Source organism: Gnatocerus cornutus, chromosome 2 (assembly GCF_029298725.1).
Source record: "Gnatocerus cornutus isolate USDA-ARS CGAHR chromosome 2, icGnaCorn1.1, whole genome shotgun sequence".
Taxonomy (NCBI): Eukaryota; Metazoa; Arthropoda; class Insecta; order Coleoptera; family Tenebrionidae; genus Gnatocerus; species Gnatocerus cornutus.
The window spans coordinates 20,279,095-20,293,872 of record NC_142234.1 but is presented as its reverse complement, the minus strand read 5'-3'; the positions used below and the strand labels follow the sequence as shown (position 1 = coordinate 20,293,872).

Genomic DNA, 14,778 nt, shown 5'->3' with positions numbered 1-14,778 from the left:
TGATCATAATTTTATTGCAGGAGTATTACCTTTAAACAACACATTTTTTGTTAAAATAATTTTGCCTTCAGTCATTTCTAATTACGTTCTCATTCTAAAAAATCTGCTTGTTGAGCCAATAGATGTCACTGTCCGTCGTAGTAAATTTTGACAGCCATCTGACACTAAATTGACAGTCAAGAAAATAACAACTGTGTGTTGGCACAAAATAACGAAAAGGTCTTTTGCAATTTTTACGTCGTTTTAGAACCAGTATTACTCCTGTAAATTAGTTGATTTAAGCTCGTGAAATGTCTTGGCTCAATTTGAATGACAGTTTAAACAATCTTAAAGGACAAATATCAAACTTCGCCAACACTGTTCTGGCTGATGAAGATGAACAAGGTAAATTTCAGCCTTCTCGTTAATTTCATTTATTGTTAAAACACAGTCAGGTGTACTTATTCACCTCAATTAATTGCCATAAGTAGTGTTGTTATTACTATTTTAATTTTTAAATTATTAGGGGGAGACAACTCCAATTCAGAGTTGGGGGAGCTGCAGAGGATTTGTCAACAGCAACAAGAAGAAGTAAGTAGCCTGTCAATCATACGTGAGATGACATAACTTTTTTTGTAAAAATTGGGTGTGGGATGGTCACAATTGTATTGCAGTCTTAACACCTTTTTTTCAATGTTTACAGATCAATCGTCTTAGGAATTTAAACAGTGGAAATGACCATGAAGGCAGAACACCCTTCACAGTAAGTCTGCCAAGTTTGAATCATAACTTAGCTGTACTTAAATTTTTATTGATATTTGAATTTTTTTATTGACATTTTACTGCTGAAGGCCAGTGTTTATTTTTAAACTAGATAATCCACAAATTACGTTTAGTTTAATGTTCTTATTGTTAATCACGTGTTTTAACATATCCAGTTCTATTTTTCATGGAACAATAAAAATATTTAAACTTATAGTTATGTCACCAACAATACATCCATGCATGTTCGTTGCGTGGATTACAAAGATTAGTCTGACTCGTTTGACTTGATATTGAAAATTTGAAATTTCTGCTTCATTGACTTCAAAGGCTAAACGGTTTGTAAAATAGCACTGAGGCTTTGAGATACGAACATTCTTTCGTTAAAACCTCAATAAAAGCGAAATTCCTAAATTTTGGATCGATTTTGGTCTTGCGAAATTATGTACAATTGCATGTGGGGTTTATTTGTTTTGATAAAACAAGCAAGCATTTGGGGCTTTTCCTACAGCTACATTCTGTTTCTAATCTCTGTACAGTTTGGTCAAAAGTTGCGGCGTTACATTTAGATTAGCAGAATTGGGTGGTACTTTCTAAACAATAAAGAGAAATCAATAATTCATGCATTTCTTATGTTGTCACGATAGTAAACTAATTAATTGCATAAGACTGCTGGGGATTAGTTTTTAGCAACCGTCACAGTTTAGCCCTCCTGTAGAATTCATCGTCATCGTCGGAAAACTTGTTACGTATTAGCATCAATACTTAATTTTGCAATAATCATTGCAACAGATAATTAAAAGAACGAGCAGTAGTAGCATCAACGTTTTAATTTCCTATTTGTAAAAAACGCAACGCCAATGACTAATAAATCTGCAACGACATGAATATTAATAATGCTTCAGCTTCGTATAAGTGAACCAATATTGACCATTGATAACCGTCATATCTAACGTATTCAAACGGTGAAATGCAAGTTATGAATAACTATGACGAAAGAAAGTTGGTTTTCGAACGTTTACTGAAATAAGTATGGAACTAGATTAAAAGATATTTCCGTTGACAAAACTCCTGGGACTTTTAATGGAAATGTGTCATCAATATCGCCTTTTAATATTAACAATATACGTGTGAACCAGTTCTACAACGCGTGTTGTGAACTCTGGGAACACATTTTATATTTAGGTACAACAATATTAAACACTGTTATCGAAAATAAACAGACAGATGTTATTATTTGCTTTGTTTGATAACGCGCCCCTACGAATTTAATCTCGTCCAAAAATGGCCGTTAGGTAGAGTGTTCAATTTCTTTGTTATGTAACGCCATATGAAAATCAAAGGATTTACGAGGAAAAAAACTTGGAATAAATAAAAATCATGCCGGATCAACGATATGACTGTACCGATTTCAATAGATTATGAGCATGAATTTATTACAAAAAGCGTAAGCGCATTTAATTAAACTGTTTGTGTAAGCTTTTATAACTCATTCCATTATCCTTATATCTCCGCCGTGTTGGTTTTAACTCTTTGTAGGAATTTTTAGTGCGGCGATAAGTGAATTAAGTTTACACGTTTCCCATATGAAGCTGATTACACATTTAATAAACCCTCTGAAGCCATTAATAAAACTTATCATGATGTATATGTTAACGTAAATACTTGTAACTGAAGTGAAAATCGATATTAGTTTTCAGTTTTTCTCATGAAAAAGTTCACTCTTATCATCGTATCCATGGCGACAAAATTGTGCTATAAAATGAAATTCTCGGCCTCGCCATTTGTCTTTTATGTAGTTCGTCCACATTGGCGTTGGTGAGTCTTACTTATTTTTTTTTTACTTTTTTTGGCTTTGATTTTATGGATTTTTATTGAGGAAGTGATGGTAGAACACTGGCAGTTGTTGCACTATTTTTTGTTATGAAATAATTTATTTTGTATATCGTACTGGCTAAGTTTTTTTTCTATAATTTTGCATGCTAAACGGTAAATCAGTTGGGAAATAAATTTTCAGTTTCTTCTTCAGACAATATTCTTTAAAATTACTTGTGAGTTATTGAAAAATGGAATTATAATTGTAGAATTTTGAGCTAGGTAAGCAAACAAGGGAATATTAAAATATTTTTCAATGAAGTTTGATCAACGAATTAATTTATGACATTCCAAACTTTTTTTTAGTTTGTTTTTGAGTTCAAGTAGAAGCCTTCCAGATACAGTAGACTCTCGATAATTTGATGTTTTTCCCCGGTCCCTTCGATTTTTCTCGATAAATTGAAAAATTTCAATGCATTTTGATCCCTTCGTTAATCTGAATAAGTAAAATCTACAACTTTCTTCCCGCCAACACTCTATAATTTGAATTTTTCCTTCCCGAACTCTCGTTAATTTGAAGTCTCGCATGGGCGGACAAGAAAAATAGAAAACTTTTGAACAAGCCATTTTAAAAAATTTCATTGCAACTTTAAAATCCTATTTTTTTGACTCTTTTAATAAAGGGTTCTTGGAAGTCAATAAATCTGTTTTTCCAGAAGAATTAACAGCTTAGAAAACATAAGTTTTACAACATTTCTTTCACAGTGTAGTTAGTGGATTTTACGCTCTCTTCTCTTCTCTGTTTACCTTTAAACTCTCGTTTATTAGAATTTTTTTCTCCTGTTTCTCTCGATTATTTGAATCACACTGTATTTTGAACTCTCGATAATTTGAACTTTTTGCCAGGTTCCTTGAATTTTAAATTATCGAGAGTCTACTGTACATGTAAATAAGTAACTGTTTTTCTGATATTTTTTTTTGTTTCGGTTTCTTTACTTTCTTATTCTGCCTTTTCGTTTAGTAAAATTTTGGGTTTCAAAAATTTTGTGTTTAAAATACAGTCGGGGACAAAAAATCTTTGATGTCAACGTCATCTTATTGTCGCACGGTGTAAAACCTCACTTAGAATTTGTAACCTTAATTTTTTGCGTTGTCAATTCTGACAGTTTAAATTTTTAATTTCAAAAGACCTGACTGTTGATCATACCGCTCTGTACTAAAGAGAGTATTTTATTTTTATCAGCTTTAAATACTTCAGTCATGATAATTCTTAATTGACAAGTTGTCAATACTTTGATCTTTTAAACGTCAGTAATGACAATGACATAAATGCACAGACTACACTCAAATTTTTGAAACAGTCAGAAAAATGACGTCTAAGATTTTGTGTCCGCGGCTGTAGAAGCATTTCTATTCTCAAATTTCCAAATGATTAAGAAGAATTTCCATGAAGGCATTGGGCAATTTTGACATTTTTAACTGTAATGCAACATAATTTTGAAATATGTGTTTATTACAGTCGCGCCCAAGAGATTTTGGACATGATTTTATTGGCACTTTGACATTTTTGGTGTAGTCTGAGCATTACTGTCAATTTGACATGCAAATTTCAATCAATGTTGTCAAAAATGACAGTAATAATGTGGTAATAATGAAATTCATAAAGGGTGCTTTAGACTTTATGACAATTAAATGACTTTGACGTCCAAAATAATAGTGGCGCGACTGTAGTAATATAAATCGAAAGCCGTTTCATCTATTAAAAACTCTTTTTGTTTTTATTGTCTTTTACCTTGACAAGAGTCAGTTTATCTATGTTCGTGGGATGATTGTTTAATAAATATCACAAAATGCAATTAAGCCTTCATATCATTTTAGTGATTTTTTCTATTACTACAATGAGTCAATTCAATATACCTATTCATGTTACATTTCCTTATGAAAGCAAGCAAATATTGACAGTAGATAAACGAAATTTCCAATAACGTTTTTAACGTATTCAAATAGTGCAAAATTAAGGCCAGATAACGAAAGTACACGTTTTAAGCAGAAAAAGTGTCGACATTTAACTTTGATGCATTTTTGGTTGAGTTCCATCGAAGAATTCTTCACTGCTTTTTAAACCAGCAGGAAAATAAGTTGACTTATCAACTTATCAATGACAGGGAATACCGTTTTATGATACGTCTATGTGTACAATGGACTCGTTTCAAACCTATTTTTACCATTTTGTGACACATTGTACGTGGAATTGAAATTTTGACTTGGTTATTTGAAGAATTTCGCCCCGATTTTAGTGTCTGTATTTTAACACTTGCTTTTATTATCTGGCTAATTATGTTGGAATGACGCTGCAATAAAATCTCGCCGTAAAACCTCAAAAGATCGGAAATGTATTCCCAAAAAGTAATGATAAATCTGTATACTTGAGCAAATAAATTTTGCTGTTCACACCTATTTTCTGTGGAAGCATGGCCTCGGATGAGTTCCGTACGCAAACAACCGTTTCCTTTGATAACGCTCCCTTGGCAAATAAGGTTAAACAACACCACGAACTTCAATTTAACTTTTACCGGAAAACTAAGAAATTTGGGGGTGAAAAAAATCCTTTTTGTCCCGAGGTTTTGAAGTTTGTTGAGATCGAAAACGAAAAGTTTCTCGTCGTTTTTTCGTCATAAAATTGCATGCTTACTAAAAGTGGGATGTCGCCTTATTACAACAATGAAATTAACATTGCATGGCATTGTTGTATTAGTATTGTATTTTGTAAACGCGATAACCAAGAAGCGGTTAAGCTTATCAGCGCGCTTGCGCACATGTGTCGCATATCGGCTTTTCGCCCAACGCATATTTTTTCACTACAGTTTTACAATAGTTTCTTGCCGCTTAAGGTGATATAATTTTTGCCATGGAAGCATTAATTCGCGACATCCCGTACGCATGTGCTTCTTACTCTCCCAGTTACCCGACTCACCAGCACGTGGGTAAGTAGGTTTTTCTGGATTTTCCTCAAATTTTCTCGGACGATCATTTAAATTTCGATTAAATCGCGGGCGGAAACAGGCGTAATTTTTGAATACGCAAGCACGTTATTTAAATACCTTGAATAATATCACCGTATTTATCTTTTATAATGCAGTATGCCTACTTACGCTGGTACTTGTTGAAAATGCGTCACTTTCGGTTGCTCCACTGAAATTATAATGAAAATTGATTTTAGTTCGTTGCGAAAAATGGGTTGAACATGTCTTGCACACCTGCGGTATTTCAAATTGTCAGAGACTTCATTGTGTTGAAATTTCATTTCAATTCCATTTGTTTTAAGTCCGTGTTAGTGTGGAAAACGGAAACCAAATTCCACGTAATCAAAATGTGCGTAATTTAAGGATCTTCAGAATAGCAGACGATGGTGCTATAAAATTACCTTTACTGCTCGTTATAGTCGCGAAGAATCTACGAGATTTACGTCCAAAAAAACTGTATAAACGCGGAAATTTGTTAAGAATCAGACTATTGCTTAATTGTGTACTAGTTTTGAACGTAAACAATATAGCAGTACACTTATCTAACAATACCTCATCGTTAGTGGAAATTGTGCAGTCGCATTTCTTTGCAAAGTAAAGTAATCGGCATTATCAAAAGCGCAGAGATAAAAAAGTGTTTCAACATTAACTTTCTTAGTTTTGTTCTTCGGCGTTGTTTGGTTATTAACGGATACAAATTAGATGTATAAATAATTTTTTTAAAGATTTGTCTCTTTTGCTCTACAATTCTGTGTCATTAGTAAACTACAAAAATCGCCTAAAAAAAGGTGATTTCTGGGATTTTTTTTAAAGAAAACTACTGCATGAAATGTTTTCAAATTTGGAGAATATATTTGTACATAAATAATAAAGGTAAATTTAAATTTTTAGATGAAAATATTTATTTCTGGCCGAGTTATTAAGTAAAAGAAGGCTTTCCACTGCTGCAGTAATTGCAGCCTTCACCGTGATTGAAATCAAAAAAATTAAAAAGATTATTAAACTTGAACATATTTCCCGTACGATGACGATGACCCTCGATAGTGGAGAAATTTCAAAATTTGACAAAATGGCGGAGTTTGAAAAAAAAATGTCGAATTTCGCTCGAAAATTTAATGATTTTTGGTCCGCCAAATTAAATTTTTTTGATGTAGTTTCGAGGTAAACGCCTTTAAAGATAACTTTATTATAGTAAATAACTGTAATAGTTTATAAATACTAATGGCTCAAATACTCAAAAACTATTTAGAATATTTATTTAAAAATTTTGTACGTTATTTTTAAAAGTATAAACTATCGAAATATGCAAAAAAAATATCGTAATTTCGCGTTCGTTGTGCCCCTTAATTAACTAATTATCAGGACATAAATTTCTCACGGACTTTCAATTCCTCGGCTTAAAAAACTCACATTTTTAGGAAAATTCAAACCTTTTAAACGAATAAGTTGGTGATTTTGGAGCTCTAAAAATAAAAACTTGACCAACTAAAATTTTCTATAAATGAGCGAATTTTCTAGTTGCATTTTCTATTAGTTTTAACGGCGATTTTTATCGATTTGTGTTATTTGTCCGTTTTGGCGGTTAAAAGTTCCGATGTGCAACCGCCAGAGATAAGCGAAAAAATCAAATATGGATCGATTTAAAATTTGTGTCAATATTAGCCCTGAGTTTCCCGGAAAGTTGAGCAATCAATGCGCTTGCAAATAAGAGTTATCTATCAATTTAGTTATATTTTATGGCCCAGAAGGTGTTGACTCATTCGGTTTTCGTTTTCGAGTTCACGGTAATTAGTGGTATCAGCTCTTTTAAAATTTCGGTGGTTTGTACAATGCATGAAAACAAACACAGTGTTACGTGTGGTCTGCCTTTTGTGGGTAAATGACTTGACTTTAACAACTAGTAGAGAATCCAACATGTGTTCGTTGAAATTATGTGGTACACTTAAATTTTTAGTACTTGTGTATCCAAAGTTAACTGGACGTTCAGTATCGACGTTCGACAAGTCAGGATAAATATTTCTTGGTAAGAGTAGAGCATTAAACGTTTTATGAAGTGTATGATCTTAACGGAAACCACAAAAAGTACTATGTTGTTACATTTTTCTACTTATTACAAACACACGAAGTTTGTGACCTTGTGTACCACCGTTCTGCTTTGGTTATTCCGAAGAAGTGTCGGGAAATACTTATACGATTTTAAGTTTTTATGCTAATTAAACGTGTAAAGAGGGCACTTTAGACTTTACCACTCATTTATAAAGGCCAAAAGTTCTCGAACTCTTCTATTATTATAACGATTTACATTTCAAATGCATGTACCCTTATAGGAAGTCTGAGTGAAATATTTCGAAGGTGGCCCATCCAGCCTAATGAACGTGTATATGTTCGCCTGTTCTAGTAACAACATAGGGTACAAATATTTAACCTTTGTTAACACTTGTGACTTGCCTCGTCGAGTTTCCTGTGACCCGTATGAGTCTGAATATACACGCGTGTGTGTATGTGTGTGTAACACATCATCATGAATATGTAACGGCCAAGACCGCGAACCTCGTATTTTTTATACTACTTCACTCCGCCACCATATTCTTTAACTTGACACCCGCACAACAATTGCAGACACGACAAATTGTTTGAGTTTTCTGAAAATTTATGGGAGGTGTTGATTACGCTCAGTGTTTTGTATTTCGCGCGAGATCGTGAAACCAGTGCTTTGTTGATCTGAAGTGAAGGAACTCGAATCGTCCTGCCAATCTCAGGTAGCTTTTTGTTTGATTTTCATGTCGCTTCCTCCGCATTTTCTGAATTAACCGTCAGATTTTCACAATGTTATTGGAAACTCTTCGCCGGTCAAGCGAAAATTTAATTTTCCTGCTCGAAACTAAGAAATATCGGGGAAAACAATTCATTTTTCCGGGATTCATTTATAACATTGCAATTTTTGAAATATTTTTCCTTATAGATGTAAATACCTATCCAACCTTGAGCAACGCATGCCATAGACATTATTTCTAAGGAAAATGTTAACAAGATAAGAATTATTTATCGGAACAGCAGCAACATTTATCTTTTATCAATAATAATCATATTTTGTAACGGTTTAAAGAAACTACTTCCGCGTATTTAAAATCCGGATTCTGTAGCCCAAAATATTTTAAAATATAATTCCAGAAATTCCACAATACTTTATTACAAATCCAGCTGACATAAAACGCCGGCGATTTAAATTTTTTGTTGGGCAAAAATAACAAAGAAACCGCTCCATGTAAACTTCCTGGCGAAACTTTCTTGGAATTTATTCATCGGCCGGCGTTTCGGAAAATTCGTATTGTTCCCGAAGACGATTTATTTCGCTTATTTTGTTGGATTTTGGGAATTTACGATATAAGAGAACTTTGGGTGAAATTTTAAGAACGATTTTTCTGTGGATATGTGAAAAACACGTCAATAATTACCATTTTTATAATATTCTCAGCTGCGTTTAATTACATTCACCTAATTAGTTTGTTATGAAAATATTTTTAAAAAAACGTTCGACAACGAGCGATATTTTTTTCATATGGCGACGTCAATAAATTGTCGCAATAGTTTTGGCCATTTTTGTGATTTCAAAATAGGTTTTTTTTGGTACAAGTACCTAAAATACAGTTTTTACGGACGAGGCGTGGCCGAGAAAATAGTGCGATGCGGATTTTAGTTACCATGTCATTAGGGTAACCGTCAAATAAACAAAAAAATTTACGTTTTTTTGCAATAAATGCAAAATTATGAAAAATTACCGAAAATGCGAAAAAAATTGTGTTCGATTTACTCACAAACATAATAATTTATTCATTTTGTTTTTATTTTTTAGATCAAATAAAGTTGTTTAATTGTTGTATCGAAGCAGTAAGCTCTTTATTAGTCGTCATGGCAACTTTTTGGGAATAATAAGTTTGAAAAAGTGTCATTTTGGGGACTTGCAGTAAAATAGCTATTTATGAGAGTAATACTAAAAAATACTTTATTCATCCCAACGGTTGAAGGATCGCATTTATAAGTACATTTTTTAATAATGAATATTGAAAAAATTACCAAAAACGGGAAGAAAATTGTGTTAGATTTTCTTTACAGACCTAATAATTTGTTCAATTTGATCTACTTATGAGATCAAATAAAGTTGTTTAGTTGTTGCCAATGCAACATAAAGTTGTTTAGTTGTTATGGCAACTTTTTGGGATTGAGTCCGAAAAAGACTCATTTTTCAGACTGAAAAGAGTCCGTAAAAATTTTTTCGGAACCTACCCAAAAAAAACTTTTCTGCTGCACTTCTCCAGCTATTAACGACTATTTCCTTGCAGAAAGATGAATTCGGCCAATCACAAGAGTCATGGTCGTGGGAAGTTTCGGATGCAGCTAATGATGACAAAGATAAAACAATCGCCGACTTGAAAAAAACAATAGCAGATCTACAAAATGAGATGCAAGAATTAACATCTAATTTAGTATTATTAGACTCCGAGCATCAGTTGACCAACGAGAAACTAATCAACATGAAGAACAAGCTACAAAAGGAATACAATGAACTAGAAGAAAACTACAACAAGCTCCAAGAGAAGAACGCGGTGCTAATAGGAGACAAGACGAGGAACCAAAGCGAGCTCGAAGAACTAAAAATCAAATACCGAGAAAATGTGGAGAAAAGCTCGGAAGCCGACATCAATTCTAATGAAAATTGTAGCAAATGTGACGCTCTGGTTCAAGAAAACGAGAAAATTCGCGCTGAAATTGAGAAACTTGCCAACGAAATTAGCGTTCTCAAGACCAACAACAATACCTTACAAAAAACAATGAAGGAAAGCAACAAAAGTAATGAAAAACTCGTGAAAATGGAGGAGCAACTAAAACTGTACGAATCGGAGAACAAAATCCTAATCTCAGAACTGAAGAAAGCGACGCAGTCGTTTACAGAACACGAGAAGAAGAGCGCCGAAGACGCCGACGAGTTCAAGAGATTAGCTCTGGTTTTGGACGACTACCAGAAGCAAGTAAACACATTGAAACAAGAACTGTCGAGCTCCGAGTTGGAAGTAACGCAAGAAAAGTTACGTCAAGCTGTACAAGAAAAAGAACAAACGCACACGAAGTACATCAATATTCTGTCAGAAAACATGAAGAAATACATCGACTGCGACCAGTTATCTGAAGTTACCACCGCTGAAAACGAGGAGGACGCTCAAGTCTTGGAGTTCAACCATCAAGTTGAAAGCATCTTGACTATCCTGTGGGATTTGAAATCGAAATGCGGGAGTCTGGAAAAGGAGCTCAGGAACGTGACTCAGGAGAAGACGAACCTCCTCTCTGAGAAAAACCACGAAATTGAGAAGCTCATACAGAACTCTGAGATTCTGAGCCAAGAAGTAATCACAAAGTCCCAGACTATCAAAGACTACGAAAACGAGTGTAACGAGCTAATAAAAAATAACGATTTATTAATAGGCGAATTGAAGATGTTGAAGAACAATGTTGGTCTTCAGACCATTTCGGAATCAAACGAAGATAACATCATTTTATTGGAATCACAACTTGAGAACGCTAATAAAAAAATCGAAGAACTGGAAAGCATGTGTCATCAGGAAGCTCACGAGGATCAAATGAACGACGATTACGTCACCAAGACGGTGTACGATAAACTACTCGAAGAGTTGAGTGAATCGAGAAGAGAGAACTCGACAATAAAGGGGGAAATAGAGAAATGCGAAGAATCGTGCTCGGTGGTCGCTGAAGAAAAAGAGATCATGGCGTCGTGCTTGGAAAAAGTCAAAACGGATTTAGAAAACACAGAGTATCAGTACACTGAACTGAACGTCAACATGGAGGTACTCAAAGAAGAAGTGGAGAGCTGCAAGAAGAAGGTTGAGGAACTCTTAGAACAGAAACTTTCCGCTGAAAAATTGAACGTGGAGTACGAGCGCAGCAACGAAGACATCAGGAGCGAACTCAACGTGATCAGAGAAAAACTCTTATTGGAAGAAGACGCAAAGAAGCAGGCGGAAAGTCAGATCAGAAATTTAACGGAAAAACTGCAAAACGCGAAGATGTGCGAAACGAGTTTGAAACTGCAGTACGATACGATCAGCAAAGAATTGAGCTCTTTGTCTGAGGCTAAATTCATCGTCGAGTCCAATCTTAAGAACGCTCTTCTGGCAGTTGATCAAAGTAAAGAGGAACTAAGAGCTCTGCAGGATGAAAACGAACGACTTAAGAAGGTTGAAACGACCAGCGAACATTTCGAAAGTGTTAGTTTGTTGGAAACATCTCAAGAGAAATTGGAGCTGCAGCGTCAACTTCTGGAGCTCCAGCAGTCATATTCTTCCTTGACACAAGAAAAAGATCACTTGGTTGCAGAAATCGAAAAGTTAACTTTGCTTGCGAGTGAGCATACGAAATGTCGGGAAGTTATCGGGACCTTGGAGAAGAACTTAGAAGAGTTGTTAGCGACGAAGAACGAACTAACGAACGTCATCATCACCAAACACCAAGAAAGCGTCACTTACCACAGCGAAATCCAACGTCTCACCCAAATCCTGAACGCAGAAGCCGAAAAAAGTCGCTCTTTGAGTGACCAGTTGGAAACCACACCAAACCTTCAACAGAAAGATGAAGAAATCGAGAAACTATCTGATCAAAACAACTTCCTCAAGCAGAAATGCGAAGTTTTGGCCCAGAACTTACTGGAAGAGCAAGCAAGAGTGCAAAAGATCCTATCTGAACAGTCCAGTCAGTCTGAGAAAGAGCACTCGCTGGCGAGGAAGTTGGAGCGACTACAGACGCATCTGATTGAAGTCGAGGAACACTACACGCAAGAACTGTTAAGGGCCGAAGAACGCAACACTGAATTACAAGCGAAAGTTAACGAAATTGAGCAACGGGAGAAGAACTCCAGTACTATGTACACTTCGGTGAGCATTAGGGCTAATCAGCACGTCGAAACGTTGCAACATCAACTTCAACTAATAACGAATCAACGAGATGAGCTGCGGAGGAAGATTTCGGATGCTGAGGACCACGCGAGTCGACAAGAAGCAGCGCTGTCGAATCTACAGTTCGTTTTGGAGCAGTTTCAAAAAGGTACTACTGAAATTCTTGGGGTTTTCCGATTTTCTAATTATTTTTTGTGTAGAGAAAGAAAACGATGTTCAGAAGGAAACTGAGCGGATAAGAAGGCAGATCGTCGCAGAGAGGAAAGTCCAGGACGACTTGAAGAAAGAACTCGCGAGTCTTCAGTGTCAATTGGAAGAGAGCAAACACGGACTCTTGGCGGCGTCTAGACTTTCAGACCAGCTGGAGCACTCAAAACAAGTCGTAACAACTTTAAAGTCGGAAGGTACGGAGATGTGGATTTCTGAGTATGACAGTTTAGAGTTTCACTAAACATTTCAGTTATTGTTAAGAATCAATGGTTGTCTGTGAAATATCAGCTGGTAATTCTGGGTTGTTGAGATCCCAGAATATCGACTGATATTATCATAAACAACTGTACCGACCTCTCAGTTTTCAATCATCATTTCTTACTAAAGTAGTCACGATTTTGTCTGCACGATTTTTTGCTTTGTTTTCGACAAATTGTCATACACTGTTCGATTTCGCTTGTGTTTGTTCACAACAATACAAGCTTAATCGAATTTAACCCTTTCGCTTCCCATTTATTCGCACCAAGTGTTTTAGATATCGTTAACGCACAGTAATTTCATGTAGATCTTTGCATATTTCGCACTGTACTAATTGTTTGCACGCTTGACTGCGTTTTATTAATCTCATTTGGTAACTGTGAGGTTTTGTTTATTCCTCAGATTACTGAATGGGATCGACAAAATGTGGTTTTGTTTTCACCATTTTTATTTGCTGTCGTTTTTTTTATTTTGCTTTTTATTGTTTGGTTTGAATTGTAGCCTGTAATGAATTTTTTGTTTTTACAGTTTTAATTTCGTTCCAGTGGCATGGATTTGGCATGTTTATATAAAGGTTCAGAGTGTGAGTATTACATCAGGTACTGGTTCATTTTTGCATAACCGGTCCCTGAGTAACACTTACATCCTGGCTTTTACCATCGACGTAAAGTTCGTATTTTTATTTATTCCAAGTGTACTTTAATATTAGAAACGAATATTTTACGCCGCTAAATTACCTTTTTTACACTTTCGAAACTTATCTGGAGAGTCTTTGTTAGTTATCTATTTGTTTTTGAGTCAGCGGAGGTTCTTATCGTAATATTCGCTTTGTTGGCTGAGCAACTACGAAATCCTACGATAACCGTCCTAAAACAATTAAGTGATCATTATTGTTGTTTTATTTGGCACCTTGGGACCGGAGTTTGAACCCGTTTGATTGCGTAAAATATTGTTTCTTATTTTTTGTTTACAATCACGACTTGAATTCAAACTTCAAGTGGTGACCATCACTTCCAAGCCCTTCCACACTTATTGAAGTAAATTTAATTTGCAGTCTCGCAACTAAAAGAAAAACTTCAAAAGAAGGACGATCATCTTCAAAGTCTGTCTAGTCAATCCGATGGAAAAGTGGATAAATCCCTCGTTAAAAATCTCGTTATAGGTTTCGTAACAAGTAACAACAACCTAAACAAGGACCAAATCCAAATCCTTAAAATCATCGCCACAGTCTTGGACTTCAATCAATTAGATCACGACAAAGTCAACTTAAGTAAGCCGCAACAGGGTTGGTTAAGCGCCTTTTTGAGTCCCCAAACCTCGCAAGGAATATCCCAAGAGTCCTTATCACAAGCGTTTGTTAAATTTCTGGAGAACGAATCAAAACCCAGAATGGTACCCAGTCTCCTCAACAACGACAGTGAAACACCAAGATCGCGGAAAACTAGCAGCACTTCTATTCCTAGGCAATCACCAAGTGTTTTATCGGAAATGGTACTCCCGACTTTCGCAGACTTTGCGCAGAACAGAAATTCCAGCTCTATTTTAAAAGATGTGTTGAAAGATAACAGTTAATAATTATCCTGATTATGTTATTTATTGTGTTGTTGTTTGTTCTAATTTAAGATGTTATCAACTTTTATAAGCATATTGTACAAATATTTTATTAATATATTTATACAAAGTTTTATTGAGTCTCAACTAAAACATCTTTTGTCTTAAAGAAAAGTTCTAACATTTAATCAGTAAAATGATTATCAAAGTGGTGCCCT

The 14,778-nt window shown here is 35.0% G+C and overlaps 1 protein-coding gene across 5 annotated transcripts; it reads left to right on the top strand.

Moving 5' to 3' along the window:
* The first annotated feature begins 146 nt into the window (after window positions 1-146).
* On the top strand, window positions 147-14,694 carry Gmap (Golgi microtubule-associated protein). 5 transcript variants are annotated; one of them, XM_088031145.1, is made up of 6 exons: window positions 147-384; window positions 506-570; window positions 683-742; window positions 9,920-12,689; window positions 12,742-12,945; window positions 14,064-14,694. In XM_088031145.1, the coding sequence occupies exons 1-6, from the start codon at window positions 291-293 to the stop codon at window positions 14,579-14,581; spliced, it is 3,711 nt and encodes a 1,236-aa protein (XP_087887271.1). In that variant the 5' UTR covers window positions 147-290; the 3' UTR covers window positions 14,582-14,694. The 5 variants fall into 5 exon arrangements, with proteins under 5 accessions (XP_087887271.1, XP_087887275.1, XP_087887272.1 ...); XM_088031149.1 differs by lacking the exons at window positions 147-384; window positions 506-570; window positions 683-742 and adding an exon at window positions 2,473-2,559; XM_088031146.1 differs by lacking the exons at window positions 147-384; window positions 506-570; window positions 683-742 and adding an exon at window positions 5,420-5,540.
* Window positions 14,695-14,778: the final 84 nt, after the last annotated feature.